This window comes from Helianthus annuus, chromosome 13 (assembly GCF_002127325.2).
Source record: "Helianthus annuus cultivar XRQ/B chromosome 13, HanXRQr2.0-SUNRISE, whole genome shotgun sequence".
NCBI lineage: Eukaryota > Viridiplantae > Streptophyta > Magnoliopsida > Asterales > Asteraceae > Helianthus > Helianthus annuus.
The window spans coordinates 12,505,231-12,523,577 of NC_035445.2; the positions used below are offsets into that span (position 1 = coordinate 12,505,231).

General features: G+C 38.2%; 1 protein-coding gene, 1 long non-coding RNA gene and 1 pseudogene across 2 annotated transcripts; 2 read left to right on the forward strand and 1 right to left on the reverse strand.

The window, feature by feature from the left end:
• Positions 1-1,284: 1,284 nt before the first annotated feature.
• Positions 1,285-3,273, reverse strand: LOC110897566 (peptide-N4-(N-acetyl-beta-glucosaminyl)asparagine amidase A). The gene has a single exon (XM_022144330.2). It carries the CDS (start codon positions 3,255-3,257, stop codon positions 1,452-1,454), a length of 1,806 nt encoding a protein of 601 aa, XP_022000022.1. The 5' UTR covers positions 3,258-3,273; the 3' UTR covers positions 1,285-1,451.
• Positions 3,274-15,963: 12,690 nt separating this feature from the next.
• LOC110902505 lies at positions 15,964-16,331 on the forward strand. The gene is made up of 3 exons (XR_002571162.2): positions 15,964-16,069; positions 16,144-16,217; positions 16,298-16,331. It is a non-coding gene; the product is annotated as an uncharacterized LOC110902505 (long non-coding RNA).
• Positions 16,332-16,718: 387 nt separating this feature from the next.
• Positions 16,719-17,961, forward strand: LOC110900616 (annotated as a pseudogene).
• The last annotated feature ends 386 nt before the right edge of the window (positions 17,962-18,347 follow it).

Below are 18,347 nucleotides of genomic sequence, written 5' to 3' on the forward strand. Positions count from 1 at the left end.
TTCTCACGGTTGCCAAACATATTTTTGAGAGAGATCAAATGACCAATTCCATTAGGGGGTGAGCCAGTATAATACTTAACCATTCAGAGGCAAATGTCTGACCAATTCAGATTAGAGGTCTTAACCATTCAGACTCAGTATAATGCTCAACCATTTAGAGGCAAATGTCTGAATAATCATTCAGACATTTGCTCGCGAAACAAACAACCCCTGAGTGATACGAACCCAACTCCTATATGGGTCAAAGCAGTTATTGAAAAAGGAAACCGATGGGGGTAAATGGGTAGCTGAAATTTAGGGCCACTTACCATTGCTATTATTGCTTATTTATATCTTTTATTCTAGTTTTAGGACCATGTCGATGTTTATTTTGATTTAGCAACTTGGTTTGTGTTTTGGAGATTCGCCATCTTGAATTGGCTTCTATCTTGTAATTCTTAGATTTCCGGTTTTATTTAATTTCTGGAAATCTATCGGTGAGCCTTTGTGTTGTACAGGAATTAGCCTAACTGAGGTCACATAAACATAACTAATAAGCTGCAGACAGTGAGAAAGTTTTGCTGCCCAGGAATGCAGCTCACAAACAAAAAAAAAAAAAAAAAAAAAAAAACATTCAAATGGGGTCTAATAACCTCCTAACTAAGTTGGGCAAAACTGGCAAGTCGTGTAATGGGTCAAGTTGGGTTCGGATTTATCATTTCACTTCACATTTGGTTCAGGTCAAGACAGGCCAAATAAAAGGAAGTATCAGGTTGGTTCGGGTATAGACTCACCTTGAAATAAATCATTTTAGAAAAAAATGTATGAAGATGGGTGCACAACTATATTTGCTTTTATAGTGGCGGTAGAGGTGGGGGCCACGGTGGGGACGATAGTAAGTGGTGTCGTCATAGTGACCCACTTGACCCGTTATATAAGTTTAGTAGACGCAAAGAGAACACATAAGCAAATTTATGTATTCAAATCAATCCGTTTCATGAGAAAACACCACATATATATATATCAAGTAAGTGTAGTCTCCTTACTAGGAGTAGCTGTATAGGTTTCTTAACTAAAGGTAGATATTTAGCTAACTTACTTATGAATGAGTCAATACGTATAAAGAGTAAAATCAAAACGTTTAACTTATAAAACGGGTCGAACAGGATGAAACACACATGTAAATAAAAATCGACGGAAAAGTACTTTGGGTCAACCCAACATGTTTCGACCCGTACTAGAAAATTACTCATTTTAACCAGAACATGTTCTGTTACCAAACACTCACCTCTAGTCTTAACAATGTATCCAACTCCACGATAAAGCTGCACGTTACTCATCAAACTTTCACAAAATACTCATAAAACTAAAATACACAAACAAAATAAACCACAATCAATGATACAATAGAACATAAAGAAAGAAAAAAGATACAAATCATACAAAAGCCCGATTACAACGATGCGATACTTTTAAATCGCATGACGATCTCGAGCAGGGAAAGGCCAGTGTTTACCAATCACAAAACTGAATCCAGATTTTTCACTTTTACTGCATGTATGGCCTTCTTTATCGTAAATAATCGTATAATTCGAGCTGCTTACATCCCTAAAATAGCAGAATTCATCATCACCATATTTATACATCTGTTGTGTACTCCCCAATCCACTAACCACCAAGTTTCCCTTCACAAACATCGAACCCTGACCATTTTGTACGTTTTCAAGAACACTCGTAAAAGATTTAGAACCCGAATTGCCGATCTTTTTCTCATTAAAACCCAAAGTAATATCTGCCAACTCAGCGTAACTTCCATTTCCTTTGTCCTCTGTATCAGAGTGTATGTAAAAAGAAAATGTTTTCAAAGATTCTTTCGAAACAACAGAAGACGGAATTTTGGCATACACGCTATCATTAAACTCGATTATCTGATTAACGATTTGGGAATCAGCATTTTCCGCCATCACCATAATATTAGTGTAATTGAATTTTTGTGTTGTTTCGGTTACTATCTTCCCGTGTGAAGATTGTACCCACCCGGTTGACTTTATTGACCGTGTGGCCTTAGTAACGAACGTTCCATTCAAACCCGTGTAATTCGAGACTAAAGAAACATGAAGAGGCGAAATATTTTGTGTTAATAACTTCCCAGTTGTCTTCTCACTCTTTTCGTCCAACCACACGTGTAAATTCGCATCAATGTACCAAACGTTTAACGCGTTCGTGACGCTAAACCCAAACTCATGAGTCTTCCCGTTTAAAATACTTCCCAAAAACGGGGTTATCTCAATATCATACGTAGGAAGATCAAACGACCCAATGCCAGTAATCGGCCTCCACAACAACGGATTAACACCACCCGTGTAAACCACCGTAAACGGCCAAACCGCACCAATCACACCACCATCTAAACTCACCACAACCTCCCTAAACGGCCCGTTACCAGGGTAACCCGTCAAATTATTATCCAAAACATATTCATTGACCACATTCGTGGGCCAAAACTCATCGTTCTCATGAAACGAAACGTAGACCTCAAGAACAGCCCGATACACATTCTGTGGAACCCTAAACTCTTTCACCTCCACATCAGTCGAATTCTCGATTTCAAACCACAGCCCATCATTCATTGGCATGTTTCTTGAAATGGGTATGATCAAATCAGCCCATTTATTATCTAAAGTCCCTAAATTTAATCCATTTTCACTCAATTTATTGGGGTAAAAGTGGAAACTAAGATTAACATGGTACACACCAGTATAAGTAGTATCAACAATGTTTCCTAAGTAAACATCAAGTGTTTGGTTAGTCATAAGTAAGGAGTAATACCTAGTAATGTCTTTTTTGACTGTCCATTGGATCCCGGTGGCTCGGGGCTCTGCGGTGCAGCTTCGAAGGAGCTCAACGCCTCCGAGCCAGACGCCGAAAATTCGATCAAACTGGCGGCCTTTGCAGGTTGCAGACCATTGGAGAACAATCCTGGAGAAAGTGTTTGATGGGCAGTTTGAGGTTGAGGGTGGGGAGTATGGGGTGGAGACTGGTGGGCTGCCGTAGGTGTAGGCGAAATCATGTTGGAGGATGTGGGTCGAGCAGGGTTTTGTGTTGGGGAGTTTGATTGGTTTTGTTACTTCGAAGAAAGTGGTGGGTAGGGTGTCGGTGGTGGTGGTGGTGGTGGGATCGGTGGTGAGGTGGAGGTGGAGAGTAGGGGGTTTGGCACAGATGAGAGAGAAAGAGAGGAGGAGGAGGAGAGAGAGGAGAGAGAGGGGAGTGGAAGCCATGAAAATGATGTTGAGAAAATGTCAAGTTAGAGGGAAAAAGGTAGTTGAGATTTTTTTTTTTAACGACTAACATAATCAATATCGAGCACTTTTGGAATATCTACTGAACAAACGGAGTACTCCGAGAGTTACTTTTAACTTATTGATTTATAAAAAGTTAATAACTTCTTTTGATAGTATTTAGATAATGGTTGAAAATGAGTTTTATGGCTTGAAAAGAAGAAAAAAATAATAAGTTATAAGTTAGTGTTATGGTTTAGATACAAGGTTTACTGATACAATGAGAGTTTTATTAAAAAAACCCTAACAAAATCATTGTTTTATTGTTGTCATAATTATGGCTTGAAAAGAAGAAAAAGTTAATAAGTTATAAGTTAGTGTTATGGTTTAGATACAAGGTTTAGTGATACAATGAGAGTTTTATTAAAAAAAACCCTAACAAAATCATTATTTTATTGGTGTCCTAAGCTATTGGTGTAGGATCAAATACAAACCACATTTTGTATACAAACTGTAAGAACCATTTAAAAAGTGTTATGTGGCATCCAACTAATTATAGATAAATGGTAAATTGATAACTTAAATAATATTAATTATCTTGAATTCCTTATAATTATGCTAACAAACAATTAATTCTTTATTTGGATCTTCCTTTTGTTTTCAATGTGCTGATAAAGAAAAGTGCTGATATCATTTCACATAGAGTTAACTGCCATTTTCGTCCCTGTGGTTTGGTCATTTTGGCCATTTCAGTCCATTTTTAAAAAATGCGCCATTTTCCTCCCCGACGTTCTGGAAAGGTGCCATTTCAGTCCAAAAATCATAACCCAGTTAAGTTGGTTTGTAAATAAGGACTGATTGTGTAAATTTGTAACATAAAGGACCATTTAAGTAAAATCTATAAATATATAACACAGTGGTGGCCGCACTCCTGTTCCCTCTCACTTCTCCAACGACCGGCGCCAATTCCGGCGACTTCTCCGGCCACACGCACATCTCCTCCGGCCTCTTCGTCATCTCCTACCTACACCCCTCTCCGATAAACATCTATCAGCTTTCCGGAGATTATCCAGCCACCACTGTCTTCTGGTGGCAGCGGAGAACAGCAACAACTCCGCCACCATGGCGGCGGCAGCGGCAAGGCAGAAAGGATGAGAGAGAGAGTAGAGAGAGATCGGCGACGTCGGTGGTGGTGATTGCAGAGCATAGAGAGAGAGAGAGAGAGTAGAGAGAGAGAGAGAGAGAGTTCTGGTTCGTGTCCGGCGGCAGCAACGATGGTTGGTTATGATTGGTTTCAGGTCTCGAGTCCGGTTCTCCGGCAAACCTTCGACAAAAACCCCGGTAAGCTTCTGAATCCTTTTCTTCATCTCGTTTCGTTGCGTTTCAGTTCGATCCTTCTTTTTCGGTCAGTTTCGGGTTGGTTTCAGGCGACAGTGGCGACTAATGGTGACGGTGGTTCAGCGTAGTAACGACAGCGGGCCGCTGCCGGCGGCTCGGGTCAGGTTCTATCGTGTTTCAGTCTCCGCTGATGATGAAGGTCGATGATGATGATAACAGATGATGACGATGATGACGTTGATGGTGGTGGTTCCGGCGGCGGTGACCACCGGAGATCCGGTTCCGGCGGCGGTGGTGGTGATTGCAGAGCATAGAGAGAGTGTGTATACATTATATATATATATATATATATATATATATATTATAATTATATAAATATTTATAGATTTTACTTAAATGGTCCTTTATGTTACAAATTTATACAATCAGTCCTTATTTACAAACCAACTTAACTGGGTTATGATTTTTGGACTGAAATGGCACCTTTCCAGAACGTCGGGGAGGAAAATGACGCATTTTTGAAAAATGGACTGAAATGGCCAAAGTGACCAAACCACATGGACGAAAATGGCAGTTAACTCTTTCACATATGTGCTAAAATCAATTATCTTGATTAATTTTAATGTGCTATTATAATTCAAAAGTGTTACTTTTATGTATGTATTGTTTTAGTATGTGCTAATTTAACTTTTTTTTAAGTGTTAGGATCTGTTCTTACGATTTATAGGATAAATATGATTTGTACCGGAACCAACCCCATAAGCTATTTATGTAATTTACTCCACCCCTCATCACTGTTAGTCAATTTGGGCAAATTATATGGTTGACTAACCATAAAATTGCTGAAGTTTGCCAAAAGAAGAATAATATCGGTAACAAATGACGACACAAACAAATCCCTTCAATGAAATGCAAGAAAATTGATGACATTTAAATAGTACAAATTAAGAGAGGAAAGGCAACCATTGATACTATCAAGTACTTGTGTTATATAGATGTTCGTTTTAGGAGAGACACTTAATACTGGGATGAAATGACTCAAAAGAGCACTGGAAACAGATAGAGATGTGCCACGATGATCATGGTGATCTTCGTCTTTTTTACTCTTTTTGGTAAATTAGAGGATGGTTTTCGTCTTTTTTACTCTTTTTAGTAAATTACATAACAAATTACATCAATTCTTTTTTGGTTTGTTTGACATAAAAAAAGGGTAAAATTTAAAATCATTGTCAATTTCTTATTTGAATATTCAGTAAATATTTCTTATATTTTAATGCTTTTATTTTGCCGACTTTTGTTTTATTTTATTTCAAAATTTGGATTTAGAATATAATAGAAAGTTGAGTAAACTTTCGTTTTGCTCTCTGTGGTTTAGTCGTTTAAACAGTTTTATCCCAAACCTTTAAAAATAGCTATTTTGCTCCAATAGTTTACTATGTTATTTCCATTTTGCTCCCCGCCTCTAACTCCATCCATATTGTTTGTTACTTGAAAGGGTATTTTGGTAACTTAAAGTATAAAAGTAAGGGTATATTAGTAAAACTACAAATAAATATATCAAAGAATAATAATATTTGATAAAACTCATATCTGATCATCTCTCTCTAGCATCTATCTTCTCTCTACACCCCCTCTTTTCTCCATCACCAACAACCACCACCACCAACAGTCACCACCTCACCATCAACCCTAACAGCCACCACCACCTGCTACCTGCACCAATAACCACCACAACCGGCCACCAACACCAACAATCACCATTGTACCACCCCCACCGCCGACATCTTCCCCAAAAAAATCTACCACCGCCGACATCTTCCCTAAAAACCTACCACCGCTGACATCTTCCCTAAAAATCCCACCACCGTCTCTCAAAATCACCGCACCTCTAAACACAAAACTCGATAAAGCAAACACCTAACACCATAAACGAGATCTGTGACAAGATTTGACCGGAAATCACAACTAACCTTGGCCGATTATAAGATCTTTAAGCGATTAGCTCCGACGACTGTGGTGCCGATTAGCTCCGACGAAGGTGGTACCGATGACTGTGGTGTCAATTAGCTCCGGCGAAGGTGGTACCGAGGTCCGACGGCGGTACCGAGGTCCGACGGCATTGAGTTAGGTGTTGAATGAACTGTGTGTAAATGAACGGTGATAATGTTGAATGAACGGTTCGAACGACTGTGGTGCCGATTAGCTCCGACGAAGGTGGTACCGATGACTGTGGTGTCGATTAGCTCCGGCGAAGGTGGTACCGAGGTCCGACGGCGGTACTGAAGTCCGACAGCATTGAGGTCCGACGGCGGTCGGTACTGATGTCCGACGGCGGTACCGATGAACTGTGATGTTATGAATTGTGTGTAAATGAACGGTGATAATGTTGTTTGCTGTAAATGACAAGAAAGTCAAAAGTAAATTTATAAGATTCGGTGAAATTGAATAAATGATTCTTATAATTCATTTTAAATATCATTAAAAAACAATAACAGATTTAAAAATTTAATAAATGATTTTTATACTTGAAGTTACCAGAATACCCTTTCAAGTAACAAATAATTTAGATGGAGTTAGAGGCGGGGAGCAAAATGGAAATAACATAGTAAACTATTGGAGCAAAATGACTATTTTTAAAGGTTTGGGGCAAAACAGTTCAAACGATCAAACCACAGGGAGCAAAACGGAAGTTTACTCTAGAAAGTTTATTTGGATACCAAGGCTAGTAAGTAATTGATGGGGTACGGTACTAGACCCGACCCGAGCGGTCGGGCTTCCCGTTACTTGTTGCTTTTATATTAACTATTTATTATTGCTGCTTACTAACCCAACCGCGAGGCCCAACGCAATGTAGTTTACACTACTTTGGGCCAGAGATTTGTAGAGATACCCCCTAACTGGGCCTGGCCCATCGAGGTTAGGGGAGGCCCATATCTCCTATATAAAGGGGTGTTCACCTCTTGATTGAAAAAGGATATGGAGCCGCCACACTTTTTGTAGCTGGAAACAGGAGAGTCTTCTCCTACCGGCAATCTCTACAGCTCCACTTTCTTCTCTTCTCCATTGCAGATCTAGGTTCAAGAGGAAGAACAAAGGTGCGATTCTTCACCCCCTCAGAGAAACCGGCCCAATCATCCCGGCAGTGAACCCGTGTTTCTTCATTGGCGCCCACCGAGTATATGCTATACACTTGTTGATCAGATCTCGTTCTATCCTAAGAACTTCAGATCTGTGTTCTTGGAGTCACGCTCCAGATCTTGTTCATCACATATCAGTGCTTTTCAACAAGGGTTGTAGAAGATTTCCTCAAGTTACAATTTCGGGATTCATGTTTTGGGGGTTCTATGCCTCCATTAACAAGGACAGCCGTCATTCATACATGAAATGAAATCAGGCAAGTATTTTATTTTTCTTTCTTTATGCGAGCCTTTGTCAAAACCAGGTTATGACAAAAATCATAAAATATCTTCTTCTGACTTATAAAGGCTTTTGTAAAGAAAAATAGAATGAGAGAAAACAAAGCAAATTGCAAAATGCTCTCATACGTAACCTCCTAGAAAGCCTAAATGCCCTTGATTCTTAATTTAATAATATTCTTACATTTGAAAGGCTCATGAGAGTTAAATCTATTTTTGATCGGGTGGAGCAAAGCTAATTTTAATTTCAGCTGTTATTAAATGTTTTAATAAAAATAAAATAGAAACAAGCTGTCTATTTTTGATTGAGTGACACTACAATTCAAAAACTTTAACAGCTGTAAAGCTGAATAAAGTGTCTGACGTACTACACACTTTTGTCATTACCCAAAAAAAAAAAAGAAAAAAAAAGAAAAAAAGAAAAGCGACGTTCTCTGTCTTCTTCTTTGTAAAAAAACCAATAGTTTACAAAAGGTTTTGGTTAAGGAGTGGCAAGTTCGATTGTCGCACGCTCCGCCATCTCGCGCCTGTTGGAAGTACAATCTGCCGCGTAGGCACGCGCGCCTCTTGCCGGGCATACTCCACCGCGCAGGTACGCGCGCGACTTGCCGGAAAAGCATCACCGCGCGCCTTGCAGAGCTGTCACACATCTCCGGAGGCCGCACAAAACTGTCACACATCTCCGGACGTCGCGCGCTTTCATACAAATCCCGGAGTGTCGCATGTTCTGGCGGAACTGTCACACGCACCATTGACTGAGGGACACGATCCTTGTTTAGTATCGCACACATTTCAAAAGCGCTTGCGCAATCGGTCCCGGACGATTGTCTCGCCGGAGATCCGCGTCTTGCCAGTTCCCGCGCACCATCGGTTGCGCAGTTATGCCTTTCGCCATTATGGTACACATCGCTTGCGTGCAGGTCACTGCTCACGCCCTGAGAAAGAGTCACTTAGTGAGTTTCTAGCTTACAGTCATGCATTAGTCATCATTCATGTTTATAACATGAGCTAAAATGTAGTAGTATGTATCAGCCCTTAGCAATGAGTTAAAAGTCATGATAGATACACAAAGTTAAAAGTGATCTTTATTACCTGGGAAAAAACAAAAAGGCACGTGCCTTGGCCTGGTGTTCACATGCAAGTTTCTCAAACTTGCACAACAACTTACAACTTTACATACAAATCACCCCTTCAAATATTATACAAGGACATTTTTTAATCCCTTGGTAATTGACGTTAAGCTTACTATCTTTTTAAAAAATATATATATAATTAAGAACTATGGGCACAACAAGATCCCGGGGATTTTTATTTATTCTCATACAATAAATAGATTTCTAAGACATGATGCGTCATAACTATCCTTGCCATCGCCAACGTTTCTCTTGAACGGCCCATACAAATGCTATAAACTAGCACTTATATCAATTTTACGTGTGATGACTTTTAATGGTTTCAATGCCTTCTAGTATCATTGCTTAGTGTTATTATTCAAGTTCAATGCTACTGACATTTTTTAGCAGCTGAAATAAACAAAAGGACTAGCATAGTCTAACGTCATTCCAAAGTTCGAAGTTGCTTTCACATATTGCGAAGTATGGATGCGTAACACGAACTCCTCCTAAGGACAATGTTTCGGTACAGTGTTTTCCATATATCCAAACATATATTACAATTTACCTTGTCAGGTTTTCTGCAGGAAGGGCAATATACTCAATCGGTAAAACGAGACGAGCAATCCTCACGCACACCGATGAAGGCTTAAGAAGGTGCAAGACATACGAGCACGTAAGTCGCTTCGCGCATGCTCCTTTACATACGAGTACGTAAGTCGCCTCGCGCATGCTCCTTTACATACGAGTACATAAGTCGCCTCGCGCATGCTCCTTTACATACGAGTACGTAAGTTGCCTCGCGCATGCTCCTTTACATACGAACACGTAAGTCGCAATGCGCATCTCAGCCTCCATGCGAGCCTTGCTTCTACACATGTAAGCACGATAATCTCCACGCGGCCCTGCGGCTTTACATATGAGCGTGTGTGTCGCCCGCGCGCGCATGCTTAGCCATATATGAAAACGCTTACAAAACTTGTTCAAAGTAGATTAACACGTGCAAATATTGTAGACAACAATTTACACAGATTTAAAGACTACATATATACGTATGCTTCATGGCCTAAGACACGCGCACCATGCGAAGTCACCAAAAGGTGAATATTTTAGAGTAGCCACACGGCTGTGTGCACACTGCTACAGTTTCCCCACACTCGAAAATCACCCGAAAGGGAGACACTCATTTAGTCCAGAATTCTACCCACTGGAGTGGTGGTCCCAAATGCTGCATTAGTCATACGCATGTTGGGCCCTAACCACACTCAACCGTGAAACACTCAGCCAATTCCAAGACTCGTGCACAAGACCTAACCACGTACGCGCAACCATGACAAGCTCATGGCAGTGCGCCAGTACAATTATACGCGCGCCATCAACCAGAATCAAGCAAGCACCATCAAAGCATCTAACTTCTTTTTTCTAAGTCCAGAGCTCCAACCATTTACTTCGCGCATGGTGCAGCACTGGACTGGGGGGACTTGAAGGGGTATGGTCCCAAAAAGCCGCGCAATTCTTCCTCCAGGTCGCGTGACGGACCATACTCCTTAATCAACTACATTCTGATCTCAACCTCGCGCGGGTAGGGCAACACTCGACAGCGTCGCGCGGGGTCTAAAGAGGCCAAATCAACAACTTAGCATCCTGAAGTCAAGCCTCCAAGCGCCCATACCTTGCGCAGGCCAGTACCATGTGCAGCAAAGGTCGCGCAAGGATGTGGCGTAAAGGCATCTTAAAAGTACAAAGGGTACAAATGGCAGACGAAAAGAGCCAATCCGCATCCTCCAGGCTCTGCTCAATCATGCTCCACGATCACCCGACATGCAGGAGACAAAAAGTACTCAAGGACACCTACGTGTACCAATCACGAGGCAGAGACACCTGCCCCACGATCTCCACTAACTGGCTAATGACAGAGACCGACAATAGCAACCTCCTGCAACCAATCAGCGTGCGCCAGGTTTGCCCAACCAGTATCATGTAATATTCACCGCTCCATTATCTCTACTCACAGCGAAAGACAGACGCAACAAGCATGGCCAACAACTTTCCCGCACCCGGCCGACAGGTAAGCTTAAAACTCAATCCTTACTTTCAAGACTCCTAACAAGTCTAGTACTCCTACCACGCTTGCACGCGGGAGCAGCACTAGACTGGGGAACTTGATGGGGTACGGTACTAGACCTAACCCGAGCGGTCGGGCTTCCCGTTACTTGTTGCTTTTATATTAACTATTTATTATTGCTGCTTACTAACCTAACCGCGAGGCCCAACGCAATGTAGTTTACACTACTTTGGGCCAGAGACTTGTAGAGATACCCCCTAACTGGGCCTGGCCCATCGAGGTTAGGGGAGGCCCATATCTCCTATATAAAGAGGTGTTCACCTCTTGATTGAAAAAGGATATGGAGCCGCCACACTTTTTGTAGCTGGAAACAGGAGAGCCTTCTCCTACCGGCAATCTCTACAGCTCCACTTTCTTCTCTTCTCCATTGCAGATCTAGGTTCAAGAGGAAGAACAAGGTGCGATTCTTCACCCCCTCAGAGAAAGAGAAACCGGCCTAATCATCCCGGCGGTGAACCCGTGTTTCTTCAGTAATCTTGACCATCTATTTATTAATCAAGGGCTAAGATTAAACGAGTAAAATTGAAGAAAAAAAGAGGCGCGTGGGTTTGTGTAGGGGCATTCTAGTCAATCCAAGTAAATAGTTTTTCTCTCCTCCAATTCCCTCCATTTTTAAAACGTTAATAACTCTTTCATACGACTTTATTTTTTTATAAAAATTGCACCAAAAAAAAGCGTTTTTTATCTTTAAAACGAGTATACTATTGCTAATCGAAAACATAGTTGAGTAAAACGCAATGGACAATAAGTGTAAACAAATGACTTTTTTTTTTCTAAAACGCAATGAACAAAAAACACAAATAAATGTCTTATTTCTAAAATGCAATTGCCAGAAAACACAATGAAATATCTTATTTCTAAAACGCAATAGCAAGAAAACACAAAGAAATGTCTTTTTTTCTAAGACGCATTGGACCAAAAAACACATAAAATGTCTTTTTTCTAAAATGCAATGGACTAAAAACAAAAAAGAAAGTGTTTTTTCTAAAACGCAATGGACTGAAAACACATAAAAATGTGTTTTACCTAAAATGCAATGGATTAAAAACACTTCAAAACGTGTTTTTCTAAAAGCAATGGACCAAAAAACACATAAAAATGTCTTTTTTTTTTTTTTTTTTCTAAAACGCAATGGCATAAAAACACAAAAGAAAGTGTTCTTTCTAAAACGCAATGGACTAAAAACACATAAAAATGTGTTTTACCTAAAACACAATGGACTAAAAACACTTCAAAATGTGTTTTTTTAAAATGCATTGGACCAAAAAACACATAAAATGTGTTTTCCTAAAACGCAATAGATAAAAACACAAAAGAAAGTGTTTTTTTTTTTGTAAAACGCGATGGACTAAAAACATAATAAAATGTGTTGTTTCTAAAACCCAATGGACTGATAATACAAAAAAAAACCGGTGTTTTTTCATTACTTTGTAAAACGCAATGACTTAATTCAAAAAACCAGATCTTAAAAATGCAATTCAAAAATTTCTTATATAGATCGAAGCCGATTTCTTCAGATTTCTTCAACGATTGACGAAATTTGAATGTGAGAAACACTTATCAGCAACCGAATCGAACGAATCGAGTGATTCGCTTCAAAATCACGGGAAAAAATGAGATATTGTATGAAATTAAACTGGGTTTCTTCAAAAAAGTTGAAGAACACGTTGATTGGGTGTTTGAATCATTGATTGGTGACAAAAATCGCACTGTAATGTAGTGATTAATGAGATAGAAAGTGAAGAAAATGTTGAAGATGGTGGGTTTTGAAGTTACAGGGAGAAGAAGGGAGAAGATTGGATAAAATTAACTAAAATATCCTTCATCTTTATTTTAAATTTTGTCACGTGTCATGATCTTATTGCTTCTTATCGTTCCTAGCCAAAATAAACTTTCTATTTGATCCTCTCTCTTGATTACTTTGGGGGTTCGTCATTTATGTTTGTATCAGGTTGCAATGGATAACTTTTAACTTTAATAATTACAGTCACAATCCTTTATTTGTAAAACCCATTACACCCTACGTCCTTTAGCACTAACCAGATTAAAATTTAAGTCAAATCCAGTCATATGCATTACATATGAGGGTAAATTCGTCTTTGACCATTTATGCAGTAGATATGTTTTGCTCTTTGATCTATGTTATCTCTCTCTAAACTATATGCTAACAATCATTGTTACACACCACCGCCTCCATCTATGTCTCTTATTCTCATCTAACCTACCCTTATTTCTTTTTAATCTTTCTAGCCACCTATTTCAAAATCAAACTACAAATCAAAGTCAAAAAACCTCCTTTTTTTTAAAAGTCAAAATTCATTACAACAATCAACTAAGGGGGTGTTTGGCCTAGTTTTTTTTAAGAAAGTTTATAGCTTTTTTAGCTTTTTTTACAAAATAACCTTAGTTTTGTGTTTGGTTTAGCTTTTTAAGCTTATGCTTATTAGCTTATATAAGCTAATTTGAATAAACTTATTTGAAGATGGTTTTTTAGCTTATTTGAAGAAGCTTATTTATGTAAGGGCAAATGATATAAAATAAGGTATAAGCTAATCCAAACACTTAAAAATAGCTTATCAAATGATAGAAAATAAGCTATAAGCTATTTTAAAATATAAGCATAAACCAAAAAATAAAAGCTAGGCCAAACACCCCCTAAGAAACACTCAAAATCTCATGTTTTTACATTTATTTACCCCCACGGCCCACCCCACCACCACCACCACATCAAAAAACTCCTTCAAGAAATTCACACAAACAGGAGATCCAAATTATGGTTTTTGATTTACGCCAAATTATAATTCAAAAAATCAACAAACATAAAAAATAAGCACCAAGAGCCCCTAAACCACAACATTCAGTCTTGAACTTTTACCATCATATCATCCCCATAAACCTTTAATCATATTTCAGATCGATGAAGAAGTGGCAAAACAGAGATAATATCTTTTCGCATCCATCAAATAATCCCCATAAACGACCACCACGATCGTCTAGGGTTCCGGATCTGGTGTGTGTGTATATGGTGGCGGCGACCTATATGGTCAGAGATGGAGAAGAAGGACCAGTAACTTTCTAACCCAAGTTGCTCGGCAAAAGACCAGTCTGCCAGTGGTTGTAGCTCTGGTACTGGTGTTTAAAGAGAGAGAGAGAGAGAGAAAGAGAGAGAGAGAGAGTATTTGGGTGTTTAAGGAATGAGTGGGTGCTGACCGGAGTAGTGGTGGCGAGACGTCTAGATGGTGGCCGGCGGCAGGAGTGGCGCGGTGGTCGGCGACAGGAGTGTTGGTGGTAAGGAGATTAAGTTAAATGGGTGTTACATAGAGAGGGAAAGTGGTGCTGTAGATCAGGAGGATATAGATTTTTTTTTCGAACGGCGACTATATTAAAATATAAATATAGAAGAACGGGGCCAACAAGAAGCTGGAGTCCCAAAAACAAAACGAAACTACAAATATAAAATATAATATAGAAATGAAATGAAATGAAATATAAAATATAATATAAATATATTTTCTTGTTCTTTACTTTTTTAATGTATTTTTTAGGTAAATAAGTAAAATTACAAAACTACCCTCATGTGAATAGACTTAACTTAAAATTTTAATATGGTTAGTCTTAAAGGACGTAGAATGTAATGAGTTTTACAAATAAAGGATTGTGACTGTAATTATTAAAGTTAAAGTTCATCCATTGCAACCCGATACAAACATAAAAGATGAAAAGTGTTATCTACCCTTACTTTAATCTTGAGAAATGAATTATCGTGTCTTGTCATGTAATACAAAATATTTCAAGAAGAATTTAAATATACTCCTCCTTAATTATCATTACTAACTACTTATCAATTACATCAATTATTACGTGTTTAACAAACACTTTTTCAAAAGCATTTTATACTTTTAAATATCTTGTTTTAGTAATATATTTCTGTAACAATATAATATATAATAAACTACTCAGATGCACCTGTTTAAAATTTCACATTTAGTCCCCTCATCTATCTTTCCTGAATTGCATGTTTTATTCCTATGATTCTTAAGCGTGTAACATTGGTGCTCCCACCATTTGTTTTTCCAGTCAAGTCTATATAAAATGATAAAACAAAAGGCTCTTATATTGTATAGGTTAGTGTATAAGATATGGATTGAAGTTTTGGTTGACACTAAATGAGAGATTATTTGTTTGAATATGAGTGTCTAATCACATCATAGAGATAAATAAGCACTTGAAACTTAAGAAGCGTGAAATGAATATTTTACATATAAACATAGGCTTACATTCAATGTTTGCGATGTACCCGCGTCCATCGGACGGGTGTACCGCTAGTATAAAATGATAAAACAAAAGGCTCTTAAAAGTAAAATCTATTATCTATTATCTATTATATATAATAAACGAATAAAATTTGGGACATGTGTCGCAATATTAGGGCCTTATAGATACAATTTTGGCGGGAAAATTCTGGGTCGCTTTTCAGTGACGCGGCATCCGAATCCATTTTATTGACCCAACTTTTCGAAAAATGGATCCTTTATATACTATTTTCTCATAAACTCATCATCCTCTCAATCCTATAGCAAACCCTAGACGCCACATCCTTTCTCAGAATCTATCTCCACATCTTCATCTTTCCCAATCAATCTTGGTGTTACTATATGTTTTGTTGTGGAAGCCCCGTAAATCCTAACCCGATCCAACGAAAAATCCAAATCCATATATATCCCTTTTATTTTCTTGATCTGAGACAAAACCCTAATCTCCTACATCTTCTTGGTCGCTTCATCTACATATTCACACCGATCATCCTCTTCAATCGTACAGGTAACCCTAGATTCATATCTCTTTAAAATGCTTGAGATTTGTGTAATGAAATTTCTCTGTTATATCTTATTTAGGCAAATTGCGATGGCATTTGATGGTCGCTTTCTTTGTTCGCGCGTGGGTTCTGAATCTGGAAAGTTCGTTGCAGGTGATATTTATGAAGATTGAAGATCCTGCTTTGTTTTTCCATTAATTGCGAATCTTAAAATTGATGTTTAGTTTGTTTAGGATTGAAGATCCTTCATTTTCTGCATGTGCTGGGTTTGAAGATATATCTCTTCGCAGGTGTGTTGTTGATTGTTGGTTTTACTAGAACTGCGAATTAAATCTCTGATTGTTTGTATTTTTTTACGGATAAGTTACCTTTTGGGTATCATTGCTGTTGTTGTTCGATCTTTGTGGTATTCTGTGGGTTATAACAGAGATAACGGTTAGGGTTTGTCATGGTGGCGGTGTCGGCTACAGTAGAGGCGAGGAAAAGCTTTCTTTTATGTGTGTGTTTTAGGAGAGATCTTGACAGCCAAAGCAGACTGTATGTACAATAGATTACTTTTATTTAGTTTTCTCAGGGGTTATCTTTCATGTCTACATGCACAATAGAGGAGGTTTCTTCCAATTGCAGACCATGAGAACCCGTTAAAGAAAACTAATGCCCCACACAAGTACTCCATTGTTGCATCAAGCAACTTTTTAATTTCAATGTGAAATATTATACTGTTTTGAATTTGTTTTTAGGTCTACAAGAGACGTGAAATGTATGCTCTGATGGTGAAAAGAGCTTAAACAAATGGATTCAAAGGTATTATTCTTACTGCTGACAATCCTAAACTTAGACGTAGGCAAGCCGGCATAAAAAAACAAGTGAAAATCATCCTAAAATCAGTGATCTTTCCACCTTTTTTTCAGTTTTATTATATTTTTTTCTAGAAATATATATAATCTCCTTTATTATGCGACTCTGTAACATTTTTTACTCAGAATGATTGCGTACCAGCTGAAGAATTTTGAAGGTCTTGTGTTAACTAAAGTTGATGATGCAAGTGAAATAACCATAATTTTGTTTGGTTTTTATGGAGTTCCTTATTATGCATTAATTATAACAATTAATTATATGTGTTTTGCAGAATGTGGGTTCAAATCTTGAAGCTTCTGCATTCAGGAACTTTGATCCTTCTTTATCATGGAAGGTAACGAAAGGAACCATAATTTCAATCTATGAGGTCTGTAAATAATAGATTATTTCACTAGAAGCAATTACAGCTCATATGTTTTGCAGAACATTGCTTGGTTAAAGTCCATTACAAAATTGCCAATAATGATCAATTGTGTACTCACCCGTGAAGACGGTAAGACCTGTTTGACCCATTATCTGATCCACCCATTCCACCTATCGTGCTACCTCTAATTATGTCTACGTATCTTGGCCACCATTAAAGCTGTGGAAGTAGGAGTTGAAGGAATCATATCATCTAACCATGGAGCTCGCCAGTTAGATTATGTTCCAACCACCATTGCGGTTCTCGAAGAGGTGCTTAATCTTATCATCACTTACCCGAGTATAAAAAACACGAAAGTAGCAAGGTTTGCTAAAATTTCTGTTTGCAAGTGGTAGGTGCAGTTTAAGGAAGAGTACCAGTTCTGTTTGATGGAGGAATAAGGCGAGGAACGGATGTATTCAAAGCTGATCGCTCTGGGTACACATGCGGTTATGGTAATTTACCTGCAAATGTTAGTTTTTGTAATTAATTTTTCACAAATGATTCTAATTCATTGTCTTCTTTGCAGATCGTGGAAAAATTTTTAGCCATGTGTATTCAGCTGGTAGAAATATGCTGGTCCAGGTTAGTGCATTACATGTTAGTTTAAATATGGCAGCAACTCAGCTTTTTTAACTTCGCATTCTAAAGATTTGCTTTAATAAACATGGTCAGGTGATGTTGTCAATGTATATGTTAATTAATAAAAGAAGTTTGCTTTTGTCAATGTATGTATGTATGTATGTATGTATGTATGTATGTATGTATGTATGTATGTATGTATGTATGTATGTATGTATGTATGTATGTATGTATGTATGTATGTATGTATGTATGTATGTATGTATGTATGTATGTATGTATGTATGTATGTATGTATGTATGTATGTATGTATGTATGTATGTATGTATGTATGTATGTATGTATGTATGTATGTATGTATGCATGCATGTATGTATGCATGCATGCATGCATGCATGCATGATGTATGTATGTATGCATGTATGTATGTATGTATGCA